General features: G+C 42.8%; 1 protein-coding gene across 1 annotated transcript in view; it reads left to right on the forward strand.

Annotated features, from left to right (window-relative positions):
* Positions 1-19,005, forward strand: part of EYA2 (EYA transcriptional coactivator and phosphatase 2) — a 174,735-nt gene that overhangs the window by 71,717 nt on the left and 84,013 nt on the right. The window contains exons 5-6 of the mRNA XM_073793066.1: positions 11,927-11,994; positions 13,519-13,696. Of these exons, the coding sequence (XP_073649167.1) occupies positions 11,927-11,994; positions 13,519-13,696 (246 nt within the window). The remainder of the gene's footprint in view (positions 1-11,926; positions 11,995-13,518; positions 13,697-19,005) is intronic.

Consider the following 19,005-nt stretch of genomic DNA (forward strand, 5'->3'; position numbering starts at 1 on the left):
TGAGATGACATGTTGGTCCTAGTAGGACAGCAAAGATTAGCAAGTGGGATGATGCCAGCTGCTGGTGGGGATGCGGGGGTAGGGGACCCGACGCCACTGCCGGTGGGAGGATGCACCGGGCAGCCGCGCTGAGAGCACTCACTCAGCCCTTAGGGAAACTCGGTCTGTTCGACCTTGGAACCCAGCAGTCCCACTCATGGGGATGCATCCCGAGTAAACACACACACAGGCCACGAGGGAAGAGGTCCAAGGATGTTCACAGCAGCCTTGTTTGTGGTGGGCGGAGATGAAGGTATCCCAGGTCCTCTCTCTCGGATGGAGGAGGGAGCAGGAGAGATATGGAGAAAGCGCACGAGGGAGGGCTGGGCAGCTGCCAGCACGACAGGCGAGACGTACCCACAGTCACAAAGGTAAGAACCTAACGCTGGGTGAAAAAAGCTGAGAAGTGCAGCACACAGAATTTACAGAAATTATACCTGCCCACAAAACACTAGTGCACTTTTTGCAAGAACACAGAAACAAAAGGATACGCACAAACACACACCTGTGGAGTGACAGAGTGGCCGGAAACAAATTTTTAAAAAGAGAGATCTTGGGTGCACTCATGAGGAAAAGGTGCGATGAACTTGAATGAACTCATCAGCACCTGACCTTTTGCAGGATGGCAAAAGAGGATGCTGTCCACACAGGTTCTCTGACGTTGGTGGAGGCATGGTTCCAGGGACATAAAGAATTCCTCGGTCCCTTGTATAGCAGGTATAGATCTCAGTCTGCAAGCTTAAGGGGCTTAAAAAATAGAACTGACTTTATTTTCAGCCTGTCGACAGGATTTGTATTTTGAGCCACCATTCCCCTGGGCTGGTAAGAACGTTTCATCTTAGTGTTTCAGGGCTTTCCCCAAACTCTCCAGAATTTTGACCATGGTTCCAGAATCTTACCTAGTGCCAGTGTGCTGTGGGAGCAGGGTCCCATCCGGTCTTCCATCACTGGGGCCCAGGCTGCTGCTGGGTCGTCCACTGTCTTGGTCCATGTGGCCCTTTGGGGTCTGGGGCTCTTCATCCCTGTGTCTTTGCCACATCGTGGGCACAGGAATCTTTCATTGCTCTGTCTTCCTAGACCAGAGATCACAAACTGAAAACCCATAGGCCTCACCCACCCTGCAATCATGTTTTTGTTTGTTTTATTTTGTTTTGTTTTTGTTTTGTCCAACCACTTTGTTGCCTATATTTAAAAATTGGGACATTTTATATACAAATCCAGATTTCTGACTTGTTTGGAAAAATAAGAAGCCCTGGCTACATTCGACTCACATTTCTAGGTGACAGGGGTCAGCTGGAGCTAAGTAGTATTGTATCAGTTAGGAACGCTTTGGGCTGCAAGGAACAAAAAGCCCAACTCCCACCAGCTTAAACCATAATGGTACTTACTGTGTATTTAGCAAGTCTAGACCCCCAAGGTTGTTTGTCAGCTCAATTTTATCTTCAAGGACCAAGTTCTTTTCATCCTTTTACTCCTTCTGTTTTAGCATGTGGGCTCTTTGCTTTTATGTTCGTGACCTCCTGTTCCAAGATGGCTGCTGTAACTCCAGACATTACATCCTCACGTAATCCAGGGGAGGATCCAGCAGAGGAACAAAAGAAAAGTCTCTCCCAGAAGCCCCCTTGGCCAGAGCTAGATTTCATGGCCGTCCTGAAGCTGCCAGGCAGAAAGGAATTGGGAGTGCTTCCTGGGGAACCAAATGGCGTCTGTCACAAACTCCTACCCTCTTAGATGGAAACTGTGCATATTCCAGTTTGCCACAGTCCACACCACCCCCTCTTGTTCCCCGACACCAAAACTGTAGGTCAGTCACCATTTTTCATGGTGTCTGCACCAACTCCTCTGGCCTCCTTCCCCTGCTGGGCCTGTAAGGTTTTGAGTGCTGCCAACCTTAGACTCAGCACACACAGCCACTTCTGATTTGGGGGTCTCGCTGCTTTCTCGGCAGCTGTAGGCGGGTGCAGAGAATAGAATCCCTCTGCCCCACGACTCCCACTCATCCTCATTCTCCTGCTCCACTCACTCTTTTCCCTTCCCTCTTGCTCTGCCCCGTTTCTCTAACCAGGAGAATTGCATCCCCCTCCCCCCTCCGCCCCACACCTGGAGAAAAGCCTTCTTTCCTTCTATTTCTTACCTACCTCAACCTCATTCTTAGTTGGCCTGCCAAGTGGGGTCAGTCCACAGACTTGCTGGCCTGTAATAACATAAATACGGGACTGGAGTGAGAAACTCACAGTGATTCGCTATTGCCCCAGCATTCAAGCGCGTGATCGTAGACTCGCCTCCTAGCACAGGGTGTAGGGCAGCTTTGGAGCTGTCAGATCACACCATGAATTGTCACATCTTCTTCCCCCAAAGGTTAGGCCTCTAAAAACCAGTCCTTTACAGAGAGTTCAAGAAGCATTAGCCTGCATGTCAAATCCTCCCAGACTCTGGAACCTACACGTTGGATCAGAAGAGCCGAGATAACTCATTTCTGCTACATCTTTCTTCTTCTTCTGCCCATGCTGTGCATCCAGTGTCAGGGTCCATGACCCTGGCGTGACCATCTGGGAGGAGAAGTCCCAAAGTGGATCAGAGCGTGGCCCTGACATACTTGCCTTCCCCCTCTGAACCCGGATTTGCTTTCCACCTGTCCCTTGTGATTGCGTGGTGAGAGCTGCCCGGTGGAGGAAGGAAGAGTGGAATTAAAGCATCCACGTCAGACACACCTCAGGAGCACTTTCTGAGTGCGAAAGTTGAGGAGAAACACCCAGGAAGTCCACACCTCTCCGCATTTTCTTTTGTATCTCTCCATTAAACATATCCCTGTAGATATGATTTCTGATTGCCTAATCCACCGTGTAGAATCTTCTCTGGAATGTCACAGGCCACTCCGAAGTGCCCTCTGGATTGCACATCTGGTGCCAGGTTTGCGGGGAGGTCTCCCGTATCACAGGCAGGCACCAGCTCTTTTATGCAGTTAACTTGGGCAAGCAAGAAGGCTCAGTATCGTGTGTAAGAATCACACCCTAAACATGTTCGCTTTCCGGTTTACACAGAGTGTAACTAAGGGAACCCGGTTCTCCTCTTGACAGCTGTAATAAAGGAAGGACGGATCTTTTTGGACTGACAACATTTGAAAGATCCCAGATCTCACCCATATTGTAAGCGGCCCCCGCGTGCGAGAGCTGTCTGATGATCTCAGAACGTGGTGCGAGTTGCCTGGGGGGTGGGACCAGCTTGTCTGACCTTCGTTCAGAGGAACCTTCTGCGGAGAATCTTGGCAGCCTGGTTATGATGGAGCCATAATACTGCCAACAAAGGGAAAGGAAACATGAAAAGGGAACACGAGGTTGGTCCCAAGGAGGGTAGGGACAAGAATTTCTCCCTGCAATCGGGGTGGGTGGAAGGAATGAGACTCAGATATCACCTCTTCTCTCAGGGCTCGAGGTGGGGAGTGTCCAGGGCTGTGGCCGAGGCGGGTGTCATCATGTTTCCGGGCCCCTCTGTACCCTTCCTTCCTTTACTGCTGCCTGGGAGATGGGCTGTAGAGACAATATTGGGAGGTAGCAGAAGCAGCAGTTTTGTTTTCTTTTTAACTGAGCTATTCACATAACTTAGAATTAAACCATTGACCATTTTAAAGCATACGGTTCAGTGGTGTTTAGTGCATTCACGATGTTGGGCAACCACCACCTCTATCTAATTCCAAGACATTTTCCTCACCCCAAAAGGAAACTCCATACCCATGAAGCTCTCAATCCCAATTCCCCCTTCCCCACAAGCCGCTGGCAACCACTAATCTGCTTTCTGTATCGATGGATTTGCCTCTTCTGGACATTTCATATAAATCGGATCGTAGAATATGTGGCCTTTGGTGTATGGCTTCTTCCACTTAGCATAATGTTTTTGAGATTCATCCATGTTTTAGCATGTACTTCATTCCTTCTTAGAGCTGAATAATATTCCATTGAATAGATACGCCACATTTTGTTTATTCTTTCATCAGTTGATGGACATTGGGTTGTTTCCACCTTTTGGCAATGGAGAATAGAACAAGTAGAACAAGTTTTTGTTTGAACACCTGTTTTCAGTTCTTTGGGACACATACCCAGGAGTGGAATTGCTGGATCATATAGTAATTCTATGTTTAACTGTGTGAGGCATCTTCAGACTTTTCCACAGTGGCTTCACCATTTTATATTCCCACCAATAATGTACGAGGCTTCAGATTTCTTCACAGCCTCGCCAACTCTTGTTATTTTCTGCTTTGTGTTTTGGGGGGTTTCTTATGGTCAACCTAGTATATGTGAAGGAGCAGCAGTTTTCAGCTCAGATGTGGTTGGGCAAGCCATGGAACTCTTCCAACACTGAGTTTCTGTAAACTGAATAACAATTTCTACCGTGGAGGGTGAACAGCAGCATTAAACAGGTCACTATATGTAACAGCATCCAATTCTGGGAATGTCTTTACTTGATACAGAGGGCCACCTCCAGGTGCTGTATCACCCAGTACTTCACATACTCTCTGGGGTGAAGGACCAGGGTTTTTTCCTTAATTTAGTGTAAAACACAATAAAAATGATCACTAGAACATCCATTCTCGATGGGGAAGGTAGGACCCAAAGGGGACAAAAATTGGTTCTCAGGGCGGCAAAAACATCTTCCTCTTTTTGTGTTAAGCACACCTATATATAAGTATTTAAATATAAATATATATTAAGTATTAAATATATATTAAAATAAACATAGTAAGTATAAAATATAAACAGATATGTAGTATATCTGTAATATTAAAGTTTTATAGAGGGAGGGGAGATTGGAGGAATCTAAAAAGGGTGGGGGGAAGAAGAGTGGCAATAATGAAAAAAAGATTGAGAAACAATAGAACTTAAAGATGCAAATTATAAGCCTTGATTTTTTATTATCAGATTCAGCAGACAGTTCTACACACTGGCTCTCAATTTTTGTATTTATCTCATCACCACCTGGTAATTACCAGTTTGTGGGCAGGCCCCAGTCCTCAGTCCACATTTCAGTAAGGCTGCGCTTACGCATCACTGTGTTTCGATCTGTCTGGAATTATCTCAACTCCTTGTGTATCTCTTCACTCAGCGGTGTTCTGTCTGTCCTCTCCGAACGTGTCAACCCTTGCTTACTGTACTAGAAAAGTGCCTGACACAGTAATATTTGGTACATCACTTGGAAATGATTGTTGAATGAATGAATGACCATCCACTTAAAAATCGTTTTACTGAGGGACTTCCCTAGTGGTCCAGTGGTTAAGAATCTGCCTTCCAATGCAGGGGACGCAGGTTCTATCCCTGGTTGGGGAACTAAGATCCCGCTTGCTGCGGGGCAACTAAGCCCATGAGCTCTAGAGCCTACACACCACAGCTGCTGAGCCCGCACGCTCTGGAGCCCCTGCACCACAACTAAAGAGAAGACTGTGTGCCGTAACAAAGATCCCGCATGCCGCAACAAAGATCCTGCATGCCACAACTAAGACCCAACACAGCCAAATAAATACATAAATATTTTAATGAAAAAAACAAATATTTCTTAAAAAAAAATTGTTTTACTGAGCCAGGCAGTGAAAGTCTATTTTTACTTAAAACCCAAGAAAACCAGTCAACCAAAGAAAAAGCTGATATGACACACAAAATTACAATGTCTTCAATAAGAAAGAAGGGCATTTCTTTCTCACCTAAAAGTCCAAACTGATGTGATGGTTCTGGTCTGCAAAGGTGGCAGGGGTCCAAGCTCCTATGTCTAGTTGCTCAGCTCTGTGGTCCAAGATAGCGCCATTCCCAGGAAAGGAAGAACCTGCCTCTGCCCTTTAAGGGCACAACCAGGAAGTTGCACACACATTACTTATCCCTCTTCCCTTCTCTAGAACTCATCACATAGCCACACCAGCCACAAGGGAAGCTGGGAAATGTAGTGCTTATTCTAACTGGCCATGTGCGCAGCTTGAAAGCAGAGATTCTATTAATATGAGAGAGAAGGAATGAATGGATTTTGGAGGGGCCCCTAGCAGGAGCTGCCACCATCATCACCTTAAGAGAGGATGTTTTCCTCATCTCGTCCTTGCCTTCCCCAGCCCTCACCAGGCCTTCCACCAGCCAGATGGAGGCAAGAGGTCAGCGTTTAACACTGCAGCTCCAGGTGGGTCCATTTGCAAACCACATGCGTGGCACGAGATTTCTGGGACCACGTGCCCCCTTCCTCAGTGTCCTTTCTGGCATGGGAGGGCTCTCTCACTGCAGGGGTTCTGGGACTGCCCTCAGCACACTGCAGTTTGTCCAGCTGTCCATTCTTCTCATGCCCCTGGGTCATAAAATGAAAACAAAAAAGAGGCCATTTTGGAGAAAGAATACCAAGGGACAGGACTGTGGCCTGTTTATTTCCAAACCTGCCTTATATCGTTATTCAGAAGGTTGCCATAAAAGAAAAGAGAAATCAGGAGAGAAAACACTGCATCCAGAAGTGACTTCCTAAGGCAGGCATGTTCCTATGATTTAGCAGGTTGAGTTGCCATGGTAACCAGGACCCCAAAAATGACCTTGAATGGAATAGGCTGGCCTAGACTTTCTGCCAGATGTAGTGTCTGGACAGGCCATTGAGGAACGAATGGGATTCCAGCACATCATGCCATACTAGTGTGGACAAATTCTCTGGTTTCTATGTCTTAGATAGGCCTCCATGTGTTACTGAGTCCAAGCTCACTCTGCTGGCCACACGACAGACCAATAAATCGGGAGACAAGGTGTTGAGGCAAGGAATAGCGACTTTATTCGGAAAGCCGGCAGACGGAGAAGATGGCAGACTAGTGTCCCCAAAAACCATCTTATTGGGGTCTGGATGCCAGTTTCTTTCATAGAACAGAGAGAGCAGGGAGGAGGTGAGAAAGTAAAGTAAAAAGACCATTAGTCTTGCAAAATATCTCCTGGCTTGGCCAGTATTGGCGAGGAGATGTGTTAATTTCTTCTTTTCTGCAGCCATTCACAGGTAGGCAGGGTCAGATTGTCTCCCTAGGAGCTGAACAAAGACCCTTTAGTTTAGTATTCAGGCAGAGGGGCAGGGTTCCCTGAGGCAGATTATAATAACAAAAGCAACGAAAAGCAAAGGTTACAGTAAAAGAAACAGATCCAACATGGAGTCAGATTTTGCTCTTCTCTGTTACACACACGTAATGGAGATCAGGAGGGGCTGCCCAGGTGTGGTGGTGTTCCTGGTTCTTGCTCTCTTCACCTGGCTCACTCCTACTCATCCTCCAGAGATTAGTTTAGACGTCATGTCCTCCAGGAAGCCTTCCCTGGCTCCACCCCTCACCAGCTGGCATTTCGGAACCCTTCCCTGTACCCCCCAGGCTCCCAGTGAAAGCACTTACTGGCAGCTCACCTCTCCACTGCCTTCCCAGTGCCCGGGACGTAATCCCCCTCACCTCTGGATAAGGATATGGTTAGTTTATTTTGTCAATTTGACTTTAGAACCATTTCAATGTTTTATATAATTATAAAACACATTGGAAAAAGTAATTCCTAAAATTTAATAGCAAACTGTTATGAACCTAGTATATTGAGTTACTGGTATAACCTCTTGGAGAAGAGACTTTATTTACCCATACAGTATTTTTACTCTTTTTCTTTCTTCCTTCCTGATGTTTCAAGATTCCTTTTTTTTTTTAATTTTTAAAATTTCCTGTCTCTTTCAAGAACTTCTGTATCCATTATTTCAGGGTAGATCTATAGCGACGAGTTCTCTTAGATCTCCTTCATTCTAGAATATATTGATTTCCCTTCATTTCTGAAGGATATAGAATTCTGAGTTGATACTCTTGAAAAATGTTGTGCCACTTTCTTCTGGCCAAGAGAAATTGACAAGCTTATTCAAAAATTAATATGTAAATGCCAAGATTATACTGAGAAGCTAAAGCAATCTTGGAAAAGAAAAACAAAGTTAGAGAACTTACACTAGCTGGTTTTAAAACTTGCTATAAAGCTACAGGAATCAAGACAGGATTAAGGACCTACTGTATAGCACAGGGAACTCTGCTCAATATTCTGTAGTAACCTAAGTTATTATTCTGTTCCCCCTTAAGTGGGAAAAGAATTTGAAAAAAATAGATACGTGTATATGTATAACTGAATCACTTTGCTGTACACCTGAAAGTAACACAACATTGTTAATCAACTGTGCTCCGATATAAAATAAAAATTAATAAAAAAGACAGGATGGAATTGGTATAGGATAGATATCTCAGTGGAAAAGAATAGAGTCCAGAAATAAACTCTCACATCTATTGTCAATTAATTTTTTAAATTTTATTGAAGTATAGTTGATTTACAATGTTGTGTTAATTTCTGCTGTACAGCAAAGTGACTCAGTTATATATATACATATTCTTTTTCATATTCTTTTCCATTATGGTTTATCACAGGATGTTGAATATAGTTCCCTGTGCTATACAGTAGAGCCTTGTTGTTTATCAATTCTGTATATTGTCAATTAATTTTTGATAAAGCTTTCAAGTAATTCAGTGAGGGAAAGGATAAATTTTTACGGTTGTGTTAGAACAACTGGATAGCCATATGCAAAAAGATTAATTTAGACCCTTACCTCACACTGTACACAAAAATTAACTTACATTATTATGTAACTTATATAATAATTAACGTACATTATTACATTAACTTACATTATTATACATTATTATACATTAACTTACATATTATAACTTACAATTAACTTACATTATTACATTATATCATAGACCTAAATGTAAGACCCAAAACTATAAAATTTCTAGAAGAAAGAATCTTTATGACCTTGGGTTAGGCAGCAAAAGCAAGATTCATGATAAAAAATTGGTAACTAAAACTTTTGCTTTGCTTTTCAATAGACACCATTAAGAAAATGAAAAGACAAGCTACAGACTGGGAGATAATATTTGTAAATCATATGTCTGATAAAGAACTTGTTTCCAGAACCTATAAGGAACTCTTACAATTCAGTATTAAGAGGACAAGCCCAACTTTTTTTTTAGTGGGAAAAAGATTTGAATGGACCTTCATCAAAGAAGATGCATGACTGATAAACACATGAAAAGATGCCCAACATGGTTAGTCATTAGAGAAACGCTACTTAAAGCCAAAATGAGATACCACTGCACACCTACTAGAATGGCTATAGTCACAAAGACTGAACATACCAAGTGCTGGAAAACTGGAACTCTCTTCCATTGCTGGTGGGAATATAAAACACACATTGCTGGTAGGAATGGAGAATGGCACTGACACGTTGGAAGACAGTTTGGTCATTTCTTTTTTTTTTTTTTTTTGGCTGTGCCACACAGCTTGTAAGATCTTATTTCCCTGACTGGGGATTGAACCTGGGCCCTCAGCAGTGAAAGTGCAGAGTCCTAACCACTGGACTGCCAGGGAATTCCCTTTGTTGTTTGTTTGGGCTTTTTTTGGGTTTTGTTTTTTTGTGTTTTGGGTTTTCTTTTTAGTTTGGCCATTTCTTAAAAAGTGAAATATACTCTTACCACCTGACTCCACAATCTTACTCCTAGGGATCCTCCCAAGAGAAATGGAAACATATATCCACACGGGACTTGTATGCAAATAATTATAGCAGCATTATCCATAATAGCCAAAAATGGGATGTGGTCCATCCATAGCATGGAATACTATTCAGCAATAAAAAGGAATACATTCCTAACGCATATTACAACATGGATGAACTTCTAAAGCGTGATGCTAAGGGAAGGAGGCCAGACACAAATTTATGTTGTAATGATCCTGTTTCTAAGAAATATCTAGAAAAGGCAAACTCTAGAATAAGCAACAGGTCAACTGCTGCCTGAGGCTGGGGATGGGAGTGGGGGTTGACTGCAGACAAGCAGAGGGCACTTTGGGGGTGATGGAAATGTTCTAAAACTTCATCGTGGTGACGGCTGCACAATTATAGCGATTTACTTTAAAAAGGAAATTTACTTTAAAAAGTGACATTTTTACAATGGAGGAATTGTATAGTATATAAATGGTATAGCATATAATGGTATAGTATTATATCCCAAAAAACAGTTCTAAAAAGAAGCAGCAACGACATTCGAGTCACGTTGGAAACGCAGACTTGAGCCAGACTGCCCAGGTTCCAGCCCCAGCGGCTGTCACTCACTGTCTCTGTTGCCTTGAGCACGCTACTTAACCTTTTTCTCCGCTCACTTTCCCCGTGAGAAGCCCTGACACACGAGCTCACTGCTGTTATTGCTGTCACCGCCCTCTTCTTTCTCCGGGCTCCTGCTCCATTGACCCTTTTGCTCTTTCTTTAACCTGTCAAGCTAATCCCTACCTCAGGGTCTTTGACCTCAGTGTCTGTGAATACTCTTCCCCCCGGATGTTTCCATCACTGGCTTCCTCTTATCATTCCTGGCTCAGCTCAAATGTCATCTCAGAGGTCTTCCCTGACCACCCTACCTGAAATGACACCACACTCATTCATTCATTTACTCATTCATTCACTAAGTAGCATCTTCTAGTAGTAGTAGTAATAGTAGTAGTAGTAGTATCACTTTTATCCCCATTTTACAGGTGGGACAACTGAAGCTCAAAGAGGAGAAGTCATTACACTCATTCATTTAATTCAAAACATAATTATTACCACCTTACACTCTTTAGAATGGCTACAATTTAAAAAAAAAAACAGAAAATAAGTGTTGGCAAGGATGTGGAGCCTTGCTCACTGTTGGTGGGAATGTAAAATGATGCAACCACTGTGGAAAAACAGTATGGCGGGTCCTCAAAAAGTTAAAAATAGAATTGCCAAATGACCCAGCAATTCTACTTCTGCATATATACCCCAAAGAATTGAAAGCAGGGTCTCAAAGAGACATTTGTATACTTGTGTTCATAGCAACATTATTCACAACAGCAAAAGGGTAAGAGCAAACCAGTGGCCATCAGCAGATGAATGGATAAACAAAAATGGGATATATATACACTATGAAATACTATTCAGCCTTAAAAAGGAAGGAAATTCTGACACATGCTGTAACATGGATGAACCTTGAAGACATTATACTAAGTAAAATAAGCCAGTCACAAAAGGATAAATACTGTATGACTCCACTTATATGAGTTCCCTGGGGTAGCCAGATTCATAGAGACAAAAAGTAGAATGGTGGTTGCTAGGGGCCGAGGGGAGGGGGTACTGTTTAATGGGCACGTGGTTCTAGTTTTGCCAGATGAAAAAGGTTCTAGAGGTGGATGGTGGTGACGGTTGCACAACGTTGTGAATGTACTTAATGCCACTGTACTTAAGGCCACTTAATACACTTAAAAGTGGTTAAAATGATAAAAAATAGACAAACAGCAAGGTCCTACTGTACAGCACAGGGAACTATATTCAACATCTTGTAATAAGCTATAATGGAAAATAATCTGAAAAAGAATAGATACATATATGTGTAACTGAATCATTTTGCTGTACACCTAAAACTAACACAACATTGTAAATTAACTATACTTCAATTTTTTTAAAAAATGGTTAAAAGGGTAAATTTCATGTTATGTACATTTATAATTTTTTTAAATAAATAAGTTTTAAAACATAATTATCGAGTACCAGAAACTGTGTTGGGTGCACTCTCATTTATTTCTCACCAGAATCCTTTGAAGGTGTTATTTATATTTTATTCATTAATATTATTATTAATTAAAATATTATTCACGTTGTTCATTAATTCGTTGAGAGAACTGAGGTTCAGAGAGGTTGCCAGAGTCACAGGTTCCATCCCAACCTGTCGGAGGACCTCAAAGACCCCACCTTTCTGCTGTGTCTTTCTCCTCCATGTCCCTCTCTGACTGTAAAAAACCTCATCTGTCCCTCCTTCCTGCAGGCACAGCAGGGATCTATCAAGGAGCAAATGGACTGACCAACGCAGCTGGCTTTGGAACTGTGCACCAGGTAGGCAGAGCTCCCCACCCTTAAATAGTCCCTTTAAATCCAGGTACGCAGAGAACCCCCTTGTACCTATGAGCCCTACCAGAAACCGTGTCTCTGATTCCCTGGATTTGGAGAACACAGGGGCCAGACTGTACCAACAGCCATTGGAAAGATACAGTGTAGAGGCAGAGAAATTGGAATTGCTGGCAGATTTCCAAGATGACATGGGCTGCGTCATATGTTCCATCTTGATCTGAGTCTAAGACACCCATTGACTGTTGAATTTGGGATGGATGGATGCAATAACCTGTGGTCTTTCACCAGACCCCAAGCTTCTCCAGGGTGAAATTATATCTTCTTCGCCTCTGCGTCCCAGTGTCGAGTGCCCGACACAGAGTGGGAGCTTTATAAATGCTTGTTAGATTGAACTTAGTCAGCACTGTGAAGATGGATGCATGCTGGCTAATAGTCTGAGTCTCTTGGTTTCACTTAGAGAGTGAATTAAGAATTAACCCGCTAAAGGTGGACGGGAACTCTGTGCACTATTGGTGCACCTTTCCTGTAAGAAGCTTCCGTGAGCTGCTTGCAGGGTGGAGAAGCACTGCTCTGTGGTGGGGCCGAACATTTGAAACAATGACTGTTGTCGGGGAACTGGACGATCTGGTCGGTTTAAGCAAAGCTTGATAGAGAAGATCGGCATTCTTCGCTTTCATCTCCAGGACTCCCTCGTGGGAGAGTCTGGATCCCTAATGCTGTGTAGGCGCCACTGTTTGCACAACGCCCCCTCCCCCACCGTGAACCTAAAATGTCACCTAGTCTCCGGGGTATGTGTATGTGGTCTTTATTACTCATTCATTTGTTCACTAATTTTTCCAGTATTTATTGAGTGCCCATATGTGCCCCGCACAGCCGTGACCAAGACGGATGCTGTCAGGGCCATGTGCATGTCCCTCAGGGTGCACCTGTTGACCTCTAGCTGCCAGGCTCTGCACCCCTGGGCCCAAGGGTGTTTTCTGGAATCAATGTATACAGCAGGCAGGAAGTGCCAGGGAATTAAGTGTTCCCTGGGAGCAGCTCTCAAGCAAAGACTGGCTGGACTTGGTATATAAATACCCCAGCTCCCTTGCCCCTTGGGAGAGATCTTTCTGAGATGTGTTTTCTACCACCCTAGCATCTCCCTGGTAGAATTCAGCTCCAGTTCCCACTGGAGAAGCCCCTGTGCTGGCTGCCTTCCCTTCTCCCCTTTGCTGTCTCGCTTCCCCACTGCCCAGCTGGTCTCTCCTTCACGCCCCAAATCCGCTACTTGCACTTGAATCCTTGTCTTGGAGATCTGCTTCTAGGGAAAGCCCCTAGAGCTTTTATTCTATAAAGAGCCCCTAGAGCTTTTATTCTATAAAGAGCCCCTAGAGCTTTTATTTTTATAAAAGCCCTCATAGAGCTTTTATTTTAATAGTGGGGAGACAGGGACAGGCACAACAGACCCAGCCCGGGAGGCCCCTTACCCACATCAGCCTGACAGCCTTCCTCGTGGGTTTCCCTCTCCAGGACTATCCTTCCTACCCCGGCTTCCCACAGAGCCAGTACTCCCAGTATTACAGCTCGTCCTACAGCCCTCCTTACGTCCCGGCCGGCAGCATCTGCTCCTCTCCCCTCTCCACGTCCACCTACGTCCTGCAGGAGGAACCTCACAACGTCCCCAGCCAGAGTTCTGAGTCGCTTGGCGGTAAGTACAGTCACTGTCGTGTGGTCATTCCTGGCTGTGGTCTGAGCTCTTATATGAAGTATGGACTGGACATAGGTCCCAGCTGTAAAGAACCAGTCACCCAAGAGCTAACTTCATCTTTTGTTGGCTTTTCTTTGTGTGTGTGTGTGTGTGTGTGTGTGTGTGTGTGTGTGTGTGTGTGTGTGTGTGTATTTAATTGCACCCATGTTTAAAAGTTACAGATTTTTACCTAAAAATTCTAATGTCTGCCTTCTCTTGAAAGACGATCTGGTCACCCTAGGTCCACATTATTAAGTCACAGTGCTTGTCTGGAGCTGAGTAATGTCTGCCCCATTCAGACAGGGTACACACGACTCCACATCCAGGCCCCTTGGTGATGTACATCACTGTGCGACTAACTCGCCAGCCTACGGATTCATTCATTCGTTCCGTAAATCTGCTACGCACGTGTCTTCTCTTTCATGAGATGATTTAGGCTCATCACCACTAAATAACATGACAGCCATAAATTAGAACATCCTATGAGAGTAGATATCATTGCATTTTATTCTTTTTTTCTGAAACCTCCTGTTTCTGGGGCTTTGTAGAAGCTGAACGAGCATGATGGTTTGTGAACGTTCATTCAATAAATATTTATTGGTTGATGGCTAGAGAAAGAACAATAGTGAAGACTCACCTCTTTGTTCCTGAAGTTCTGGTGCAGCTGCTGCTTTTAGCCCTTGTATTTTCCATCAGTTGGGGATGAGTTAGATAATATTGGTTTGGTGACAAATGGAGACAATGTGGCCAAGCATTTTTTTTTTTTTTTTTTTTTTTGCGGTACGTGGGCCTCTCACTGTTGGGGCCTCTCCCGTTGTGGAGCACAGGCTCCGGACGCGCAGGCTCAGCGGCCATGGCTCACGGGCCCAGCTGCTCCGCGGCATGTGGGATCTTCCCGGACCGGGGCACGAACCCGTGTCCCCTGCATCAGCAGGCGGACTCCCAACCACTGCGCCACCAGGGAAGCCCTGGCCAAGCATTTTTAAGTCAACTTTGAAGGATGTTTAGGGTTTGAGCATTGATTTTGGTCATTGTGACCTCATCCCAGAGTATAGAATAAATGCCTAATACCCACATTCCAATTTCCAAATTGCTGCCTTGGAAGAGTATGAAGTGTAACAAACTTTTCTTTGTCATAATCCTGAATTATCTTTGCCCATCCTGCTTTCCACAATGTGGCCTCTCCACACTGGTTTCAGAAATGAAATATAAGCAGGAAATCTTCCAATAGATGCTACTATCTATCTATAATTTGATGGTGAACTGGATTCCAAAGACTTACTTCCCAAGAATTTGGGTTATGTGGGAAGGTCGTTTTTGTTCCCCATCAGGAGTGAACATAAAGGCTCATTGTGTCATTGAAATTTTTCTTTATTGTTTCCCCCTGTTCTTCATCTATCCCCTGGTCTAAGGTTCAACAATAAGTGGTTGAGATGGTTTTTACTGTGTGTCTAACAAGCTCACATAAAATCTAATGACATAAATAATTGTCAGCTATAACCGAGGTCTCTTGCCTCTTCTCCCCAGTGTCCGTTATAAAGGAACGGCATTTAAGCATACTCGTTTGCCCACGCACACAGGCACACGCTTATGCACTCTCTTAAAATTTCCCATAAAAACTCCACTTTTGAAATTATCCAGGATCTGCTTGAGTGGTTGGTTCCAAATTCCAGAGGCTCAAGAGGTTTATATCTTACCGACAGATCATGCTCACTCTTTGCGTTGCCCGGATATGGTATCCTAATGCTCTTCTCCTCCCTGGCCCCCAGCCCTGCCACAGCACCATCTGCATCGACATGCATTAACAGTTACATTAAGCCCCAACAATTTGCAGATGATTGCAGGGCAGTTCGCTGATGGAGAGGGCAAAATCTGAACATCTGACGTTACTCAAGAGAAAAGACAAATCAGTAGTGGTTGCTTGAGGACTTTTTTCTTTTTAAGCTTTTAAGTATGTTACAAATTATCTAAAAAGAAGTTGTAGTATATTTTAAATTTCTTAGATCTTCTCCCTCAGTCAATAGAAGGAGGAATTTTTTTTAATCTCTCAAGAAGAAACTTACAAGGTTCTTTCATGCAATTTGGCAACATCTAACAAAATTGAAAATGCATGTACTCTTTAACCCAGTTATTCTACTTCTAGAAACTTATCCTAAAGATAAATTCCCACATAGGTACAAAGACTTAAATTAAAAGAATATTTTTTGAGCATTGCCATAGCAAAAGACTGAAAACAACGTAAATATCCATTAATAGGAGTCAGGTTAAATAAATGATGGCGTATCCACCACTGGCACACTATACATCTGTTAAAAAGAATAAGTAAGCTAGTTATATCTTCACTAATATGGATCTCTCTTTGAGCTATTGTGATATGTGGAAAACTATGATAGTGGCAGAACTATGTGCATAATATGATCCTGGAGTTTTTTTTCAATATAAGTATAGTTTAATACCCATATTTGCATAGGAAATTTCTGGAAGGATGCAAAAAAACTGTTAACAGTCATCTTCTCTAGGGAGGAAACTAGAGGGAAAAGACTTGATGTAACAGACAATAGGCCACTCCACTTAACAGCAAAATTCACATTTTTTCACGTGCACATGAAACATTTACCAAAATAGACATATCCTGGGCCATAAATCATGAAGTCTCATTACATTTAAAAGGTTTCAAGGCATACAAAATATGTTCTCTGAAAACAGTGGAATTAAATTAGAAATAAATAGCAAGAAGATTTTCGGAAAATTCTCAAATATTCAGAAACAAAATAGCACACTTCTAAATAACCCACGTGTGATGGTTAATTTTACGTGTCAACTGTCCAGGCTATGGGATGCCCAGACAGCTGGTTAAACATTATTTCTGGGTGTGTCTGTGAGAGTGTCTCCAGAAAACACTGGTATTTGAATCAGTAGACTGAGTAAAGGAGATGGCCCCCACCAATGAGGGCAGGCATCATTTAAATCCAATGAGGGCTCATCTTACAGAACAAAAAGGCAGAGGAAGAGTGATCTCTCTCTCTCTTTTATTAAGCTGTGACATTCATCTTTTCCTGAGACATTGGGGCTTCTCGTTCTAAGCCTTCGGACTCCAAGACTTACATCAGTGGGGGCCCCTTTCTTATCCCCCACCCCTGGATCTCAGGCCTTCAGGCTCAGACTAGGAGTTACACCATTGGCTCCCCTTGTTCTCAGGTCTTTAGACTCAGACCAAATTATACCACCAGTTTTCCTGGTTCTCCAGCTTGCAAGTGGCAAATTGTGGGACTTTTTGGCCTCTCTAACTGCATGAGTCAATTCCTATAATAACTCTCCATATATATAAATAAACACACACACACACATATGTTCTGTTTCTCTGGAGAACCCTGGCTAGTACACCACAAGTCAAAGGAAAAATCAAAGGTGAATTTAAAAGTATTTTGAACCTAATAAAAATGAAAACACAGCGTATCAAAATTTATGGAATGTCACTAACACAGTACTTAAAGGGAAATTTGTGGCACTAAATCCCTATATTAGAAAAGAAGAAAGGTTTTAAACCAAGCACCTTATCTTTCACCTTAAGAAACTAGAAAAAGAAAGGCAAACTACACCCAGAGTACGTAGAGGACAGGAAATAACAAAGATCAGAATGGAAATCAATAAAATCTGAAAACAGAAAAACAGTAGAGAAAATCATTGAAACCAAAACTTGGTTCTTTGAGAAGACCAATAAAATTGATAATACTCTACACAAGCTGATATGGGGAAAAAAGAAAAGATATAAATTACCAATAAAATGAGAGGTGACATCACTACAGACCCTACAGATATTAGAAGGCTAACAATGCAATAGTCAACAACTTAGATGAAATGAAGAAATTCCTTGTGGGACAAAAACTTCTGAAGCTTGTTCAAGAAGAAATAGGCCTATATCTACTAAATAAACTGAAATTTTTTTGTTAAAAATGTTCCCACAAAGAAATTGCCAGGCCTAAATGTCTTCACTGATTAATTCTACCAAACATTTAAGTAAGATATATCAGTTCTACATTAATTCTTCAGGAAAATTGAAGAGGAAGGGATACTTCCGAACTCATTCTATGAGGAATGCATTACCCTGATGCCAAAACTAGGCAAAGACATTAAAAGAAAACAACAGACCAATATTTCTCATAAACGTAGATACAAAATTTCTAGACACAATGTTAGCAAATTAGCCCAACTGTATATTAAAGGATACTATATCATGACTAAGTGGGGTTTATCTTAATGATGCAAAGTTGGTTTAAAATTTGAAAATTAATGTAATTCACCATATTAAGTAACTTGAAAGAAAAAAAAGAGATTATCTCAACATAGGCACAGAAAAACATTTGACAAAATCTATCACTTGTTTCTGATAAAAATTCCAAATTAGGGGTAGAAAGGAACTTCCTTTATCAGAAAAAGGCATGCAGTGGACTGAATTTTTATATCCCTCCCCCCACAATTTATGTGTTGAAGACCTAATCCCCAGTGTAATGGTATTTGGAGGTGGGGGTATTTGTGAAGTAATTAGGTCATAAGGGTGGAGTCCTCAAAGTGGAATTAGTGCCCTAATAAGAAGAGGTACAAGAGAGATGATATCTCTCTGTCTCCCCACCATGTGTGGAGACAGCAAAAAGACATCCATCTGAAAACAAGAAGAGGACTCTCACCAGGAACCAAACTGGCCAGAGCCTTGATCTTGAACTTTGCAGCCTCCAGAACTGTGAGAAATAAATCTCTATTGTTTAAGCCACCCAGTCTGTGGTATTTTTTTTTATAGCAGCCTAAACTGACTAAAATAGGACAGCTACAAAAAACCTACAGCTACCCCCCCAGGACCAGAAACAAGACAAGGATGTTGCGGCAGGTGGGCTACTTAGTTGTGGCTCGTGGGTTCCTTAGTTTTGGCTTGCCGGCTCCTTAGTTGTGGCATGAGGACTCTTAGTTGCGGCATGCATGTGGGATCTAGTTCCCGGACCCGGGATCAAATCCAGGCCCCCTGCATTGGGAGCACAGAGTCTTATCCACTGCAGCACCAGGGAAGTCCCTACGTTTGACTTTTTAAGAAACTCCTAAATTGTTTTCCAAAGTGGTTGTACCATTTCACATTCCCACCAGCAGGGTTGAGGGAGTTCCAGTTGCTCTGCAACCTTGCCAGCCTTTGCTATGGTCAGTCTTTATAATTATAGCCTTTCTAGGGGGTATGTAGTAGTATCTCACTGATGATTTAATTTGCATTTCTCTAATGACTAATA

This window comes from Tursiops truncatus, chromosome 15, assembly GCF_011762595.2.
Source record: "Tursiops truncatus isolate mTurTru1 chromosome 15, mTurTru1.mat.Y, whole genome shotgun sequence".
Lineage (NCBI taxonomy): Eukaryota > Metazoa > Chordata > Mammalia > Artiodactyla > Delphinidae > Tursiops > Tursiops truncatus.